Raw genomic sequence first — 6,339 nt, forward strand, 5'->3', positions numbered from 1 at the left:
GGAAGAAGTGGGAACAGAAATGAAAAACCAAGGAGTCACTGGTATAGATTGCAATGTCTAGATTCACTGGTGACAACAGCAGATCATGTGTTCAGAGCAAGTAGGTCTGAATACAGCACATTACCTGGTGGAAGGGAGCGCCTCTTTCCCCCTTAAAAGGCTAATGCAAAAAGTTATCAACGTATTTCAAGCTAAGATTCAGCTTTCAGAAGACAGTTTTACTGTCATATAAAGCAAGGCAAAAAGATTTTGCAGCCTCCTGCTCCTGAACCCCTTCCTTCAACTCTTCATTCCACTTCTTGTGATAGGAAAGCAACGCACTTCCTGCCTCTGGGAGTTCATGCTCTATCCTACATGTTATACCCTACTACTATTTCAGCAGCAGGCACCAGCAATTCTCCAAAGCGATATAAACATAGGAATCAGTTGAATAGTGTATTATGAAATTATAAGCTGCACTGAACATTATTTAGAATCAGGTTCCCCACCCTAGTGATAAAACAAATACATCGTTGCCTTACTTCATAGAAATTCTCATGAAGTTATAGTTACCCTGTCAATGTTTAGAGCACAGGTGAACAGAATCAACCAAGACTGTGTTTACTCTAAAATGACTACTCTGAATGATGCAAGCAGGCATGGGCAGCTCCTAGTTTAATTAAGCATACACAGCACCACTTAGTGGTGAAGATGAGTCTCCGCTGCCATGAATAAAAAAGATTTAGCAGTCTTTTTTTCCTTAACACTAAATCTGGCCTGTCTGTGCTTATTTGCCAAAGGCCATTACAGTTCCTCTAAGGAAGAACATCTATGAAACCAAAGGCCAAGACAGCTGAATCTCAAAGATGGCAAAACCAAAGTCTGCTGAGTATCAAATAGATGCATCCACTTCACAAAGGTTTCCAGAGTTCTACAGCATTCTACCATACGGTTTCTGGTGACACAACCTGAAGCACGGTTGAAACAAGTGATTTTTTGACTACACTCCAATGAAGAGCAACACCTGTGTTTTACATATGCTTGTGCCACAAATGAATGCAACAGATACAGAAAAACTAAAGGCTGATAGCAACTGACGATTTTGAAAAATAACTCTCAAAGTCATGCACTTCGGTAACAAAATACAATAGTTTAAAAAAAAAAAAAAAGCCTTTTATTCAGAACAAATTAGTACGTCTTTACAAGAAAGTCATGATTTCAACTTACAAAGTCAGCATTAGCAACACACCTTTCCTGAAGAGGAAATATTTGTCTTTTATCAAATGTCAAGTGATGCAAAAGGAAAAAAAAAAATCACCCATACCCCCAAAAAGCTCTACTGAGATCATACATAACATGTCTTCATAGATGACAACCATATTAAATTTATACTTCAGGTCCTTCTCCTCCAGGAACCAGCTATAAAAGAATAAGAATTTTGTGTTAGTGCCATGGATCCAAGTTTTACAAATCCGTATGTGACAGTTCTTCCTTTAAAAGATTTTAGCAAATGGAGTCTTCATGGTAGACCACAAAAGTGGTTTTTAAATTCATTACTGTCTTCCCTTCTCAAAAGGGGAACCAGTTACTGCCAAATAGGGACACATCAAAAAGAAAGTCCAAAATACAAAGAACATTTAACACTAAATACAAAAGGAGTTCCTAGATAATGCATAGTATGTTTTTTTTCTTTATTATTTAGTTCAAGAAGATGATTTTGTCTTGAAATGCTACAGTTCATTTTTAAAATAACAAAGAACGTGCTTCTTTTCCATAAGCATTTCTCTGACTGCCAATTTTCCTCCAGACTTTTGCTATACTGGGAAGTTGGTTTTCCTCTTCCCAGCTTTTATTGCTAATCAAAGCTTGAAAAACTTGTAAAGAACCTGAACCCTTCTACAGGCAGTGTGAAATAAGTCAGCATAGCAATTTCCCATGAATAAAGAACTCAATAGAAGAAGAAATTCATAAGGAAAAATATGAATAAGGGTAAAGGGGAAAAAAAGTCAAACATTCATTTTACTTGTATTTTCTTAATAATTAGCTGAGCCTTTCTAAAATACCTTTGGTGCTTTGGGGGCAAGAAAAAGCTTAAAGCACCATTTTCTTGAGGGAAGACGTGCCCTCAAAAGAGGCACGAGAGCCCTAATACAGAAATATGTTTGGAACTCGCTGAATACGTGCACACTAAGAATCACAAGCTTCTGCTTCAAATGCAATATACCACCAGATCAACTGGTTGGTAATTATTCCTCCCCGTACAAGAAGTCAGAATATGCACAGCACTTTAAGGATGCAGAAAAACAACAATTTCTAAGTCTTTTTTTACTTTGAAATTAAGATAGCATTTGCTCAGAAAGAAGGTGTGAGGCAGGTAAGACAACAATATGGATATTATTCCTCACTCTCACACAGTGAACAGACTCAAGTCAGTCTTCCTCTTCTCTGCCCTCAAAATTAGGAATGCCATTACGTAAGAAGTCCAGATTTGATAGTTATCAATGCATGTAAGTAAAAAAAAAAAAAAAAACACTGTGGGTTTGCTTTTGTCGTAAAGCGTCTATGAAGCAGCAGAATTCAGTTAGCGATGCATAATCACAATACTCCTATTTTAGTACTGATTTACACATATCAGCAAGTGCTGAATGAAGAACAGCACTTCTCATTTGGTATAGTCCAACAAACCTCCAGATTACTTTTTTTTTCCAAAGCATATTAAGGTACAGCTCTCTGGGCATCACAATGGCCAACTGACCTAGCAAGTTTTTAAGTATGAAAACTGAACTGTTTCAAACATGTTACCTTACACATAAAATAATGGATGAGATGTAGATGTATCCCACCCCACATACTTACGAAGGTAAACACTCATGATTTAGAAGTCACTGTGTCAACCAGCTTGTTCCAAAGCCAGAGTGATCCCACACCAAAAGACCAGAAAAGAATTTACCAAAATAAAATTATGGTCATGCTCCTCTTTCCATGCATTTTAAACTGTAAAACGTACACAGTATGTCAACACGATCACTTCTCCATCATCATTCATATGCACAAATGCTCTGGAAGCTACCTGAAGTAGCTCAAGTAGTTGACTTCAATCACTGATGAACAGGAACAGAAAAGACACACATGCAGCCTTTTTACAGTGACAACTTACCATTGTTATGTTATTTCCGTTTAGCAAAATCTGGTCTAGTTTCGTAATTCTTCTACCCTCTGGTGTAATCTCACTGAAATAGCATCAGAAAAGTAAACAACAACATAATTAAGAGTGACTACAGTTTTGATTAGAGTAAAGACACAAAAGTAATACTTACAATTCTGTAACATCTTCTAACACCATATCTGAAAGTACCGTTTCAAGGAAAATATGGCACAAAATATTTAGAGTCAACATACTTAGTTATTTTCATTTTACACTAAACTATAAATTTTAATCTGGAAAATAAAAAAAAATCACAATACACTTAATCCATACAGAAGGGTTCTACCCAACAAACTCAATACTCCCAAAAATAATAAATTAATTGAGCTTAAGAATAAAGTTGATAGCTTTACACATTTCCAAAGGATACTGACAAAATCATCAAATCCTAGAAGCGTTCCAACAATTTCTTTATCACTCTTCATCACAATATGAATGCGAGAGCCTATACATTTATCCACAAGTTCTGTACATTAAAAAAGAGAGGTGCAAAAAGTTATTTTAAGCACACTTTTAAGACAAAAATCATGATGACCGAAAGATCACTTATAGGGACACTCTAATTAAAGATATTCACAAATATGCATATAAAATTAAAAAAAAAAAAAAAAAAAAAAAACTATTTCCTTGCACATATGACTACTATTGCATAAATAAATTTTTAAGTTGATAGACTGGAACAGTGCATACATATTCATATTAGTGAAGACACATTATTGTTACTGGTGTACATTTAACTAGACCCTAGAATCATAGAACCATTAGGGTTGGAAAATACCTCCAAGCTCAGCTGGTCCAACTATACCCCTACTACCATACCCCTACTGCCAATGTTACCCACTAAACCATGTCCCTAAGCACCACCTCCAACCTTTCCTTGAACACCCCCAGGGATGGTGAACCCACCACCTCCCTGGGCAACCCCTTCCAATACCTGACTGCTCCTTCTGAGAAGAAATGTCTCCTAATTTCCAACCTGAACCTCCCGTGGCTCAACTTGAGGCCATTCCCTCCAGTCCTATCGCTACTTTTCTGTGAGAAGAGGCCGACCCCCAGCTCCCCACAATTTCCTTTCAGGTACTTGTAGAGAGCACTAATGTCTCCCCTGAGCCTCTTCTTCTCCAGACTGAACAACCCCAGTTCCCTCTGCCGCCCCCCATAGGACTTGTGTTCCAGGCCATTCACCAGCTTCACAGCCCTTCTCTGGACACGCTCCAGGGCCTCGATGCCCTTCTGATACTGAGGGCCCCGAAGCCGCACGGAGCCCTCGAGGCTCCCTCCCGCCAACCGCTCCCGCCCCATTCAAACCTCCCGCCCCAGCAGCCCACGAACGGTCCCAGAGGGGACGAGAGCCGCCCCCGCCCCACCCCACCGGCGGGCAGCCGGCACAGAGCAGCCGGCACAGAGCAGCAACCCGAAGGCGCCACCGCGGCGGCGGCATGGCGGCGGCCGGACTCACCGAGCGGCAGGAGCTGCGACGGGTTGGTGGTAGCGTTGGCCGCCATCTTGCCGCCAGGCCTGGCCAATCGCTGCCGGCCTCCCGCGCGGAAGTACAGGGCCCTCTGCGGGCGGGCCGCCCTTTCGGGGCCGGCCGGCAGGCATGAGCAGCCGCCGGCAGAGCCGTCGTTCGCGGCGCCAAAACTCGTTCTAATTGGCGTTTGTCCTAATTAGCGCGGTGGTGACGCGCTCCTGTGCCTTCATTCACCGTAAGGAATGCGGATGGCGCTTAGCGTTAAAGTGTTTGTTTTTTTCCTTCACACGTTTCACAAAGTGAAAAAGATCGATTCAATTTTCGTTCTCTTGTTGTTTAATCACAGACTCACAATTAATGGGTGTTTCCCCCTATTTTTACATTCCTAAGGTTTCTGTCTTTGTAAATGTTACCTAGGTTCTTAGATTTTGAGACATTCATCATATCTATGTCCAGTCGTTACTTTCCTTGTTGTTTCTCTCTATTTTACAGTTTTCAAGCAGGAAATCCTCATCCCACCCAGTGCTATGATCACTACCATGTACAATTCCTTTTTCTTAATATTTAGGATAGGAGCCTTCAAAATAAAAATAAAATAGCCTCCAAACAGGAAGTGAGATTACAATCAGGAAGAAATTAGTTACAAGCCTCAATCCCAAATCAATGATTCATTTATGCTGTGCTTACACAGAAATTTGAAGATACCTATCTTTTAGTCACAAGCTTGTCTCCACAAATTCACAGTTTATTTCTTCAGGAAGCTATGGTATACCTAACAAGTACAGTGGGTCTCCCTGCTGCCACAGGCACTGCTCAGGCCTGATGCTACTTCTAGATGTAAAACCCACTGCCCATGTAAACCTTATTCACCTCAAGAAGCTGATGACTCCTCGTTACTGTTGTGAAATTCAGAAATTCAGATTTCAATCAAATTCTGATTATTGTGCTAATGTTGTAATAGGTGGTAGTTGTAAAGTAAATATTACCGAGTGAAAAGAACTATATATATGGTTGAGTTTCTATTGATGTTTGTTAGAAATGCATTTCTAAGAGCTTCTGTTTCAGTTCTCCCTTTTTCATAAATGCACACTGTGAGCTATGAAAAAGACATCAGTTTTCCTGAAACAAGCTGATGTTTTCAGTCCAACATTTAACATTTTTATGGCCTTTGTGAGAAAGAAAATTTCAAGCAGTGGAAAAAAAATATAAGCAACAAGCCACAATTAGTCAGCAGTATTATTATAATGCCTCTAGGATGCAAAATCCATAGCTGTGAGTGATGCCAGACTGCCCCTTCTTCAATGAACAAAGTAGGAGCTATAAGTACCCCCATGCATCTTTTTTTGGTATATCTCATTATTGCAGGAGATAACGGCTAGTATTTAGTGATTTAGTGCTTTTTTTTTTTTTAGTATACTAAATATCATGACAATAAGTTACAGAATAGAACCTAGTAATAAATCATTTGCTTGCCAGTGCTGGATTGTTCCTTGTAGCTTATCCTTTGTTCCCTAAAGTATATATTTTATATAATAGAACTGCTATTGAAGCTGAGGAACAATATGTAATTACATGCTTTATTGTTATAATTTGAGCCTCTGGGTATTGTGTTAGTGATGAGATATTCTTTGAGCACTATTCTTTTATAGTTCCTTCAAAAAGGATATCTTCCTCTGATTTCCAC

At 39.5% G+C, this 6,339-nt stretch overlaps 1 protein-coding gene across 1 annotated transcript; it reads right to left on the reverse strand.

Moving 5' to 3' along the window:
- Positions 1 to 1,134: 1,134 nt before the first annotated feature.
- LSM5 (LSM5 homolog, U6 small nuclear RNA and mRNA degradation associated) lies at positions 1,135 to 4,820 on the reverse strand. The gene is made up of 5 exons (XM_035319333.1): positions 4,644 to 4,820; positions 3,555 to 3,650; positions 3,297 to 3,324; positions 3,137 to 3,209; positions 1,135 to 1,398 (listed from the first exon to the last, which is right to left on the reverse strand). The coding sequence occupies exons 1-5, from the start codon at positions 4,687 to 4,689 to the stop codon at positions 1,366 to 1,368; spliced, it is 276 nt and encodes a 91-aa protein (XP_035175224.1). The 5' UTR covers positions 4,690 to 4,820; the 3' UTR covers positions 1,135 to 1,365.
- Between the last annotated feature and the right edge of the window lie 1,519 nt (positions 4,821 to 6,339).

This window comes from Oxyura jamaicensis, chromosome 2 (assembly GCF_011077185.1).
Source record: "Oxyura jamaicensis isolate SHBP4307 breed ruddy duck chromosome 2, BPBGC_Ojam_1.0, whole genome shotgun sequence".
Lineage (NCBI taxonomy): Eukaryota > Metazoa > Chordata > Aves > Anseriformes > Anatidae > Oxyura > Oxyura jamaicensis.

What these genes read in the sequence shown, in the direction of transcription:
- LSM5 (XM_035319333.1), bottom strand. Translation starts at nt 4,689, where the DNA reads ATGGCGGCCAACGCTACCACCAACCCGTCGCAGCTCCTGCCGCTCG. An exon ending in AGGATTTGATGATTTTGTCA is followed by an intron (nt 3,325 to 3,554) that starts GTATCCTTTGGA and finishes CGGTACTTTCAG; the next exon opens with ATATGGTGTTAGAAGATGTT. An exon ending in ACGGAAATAACATAACAATG is followed by an intron (nt 1,399 to 3,136) that starts GTAAGTTGTCAC and finishes ATTCTTTTATAG; the next exon opens with CTGGTTCCTGGAGGAGAAGG.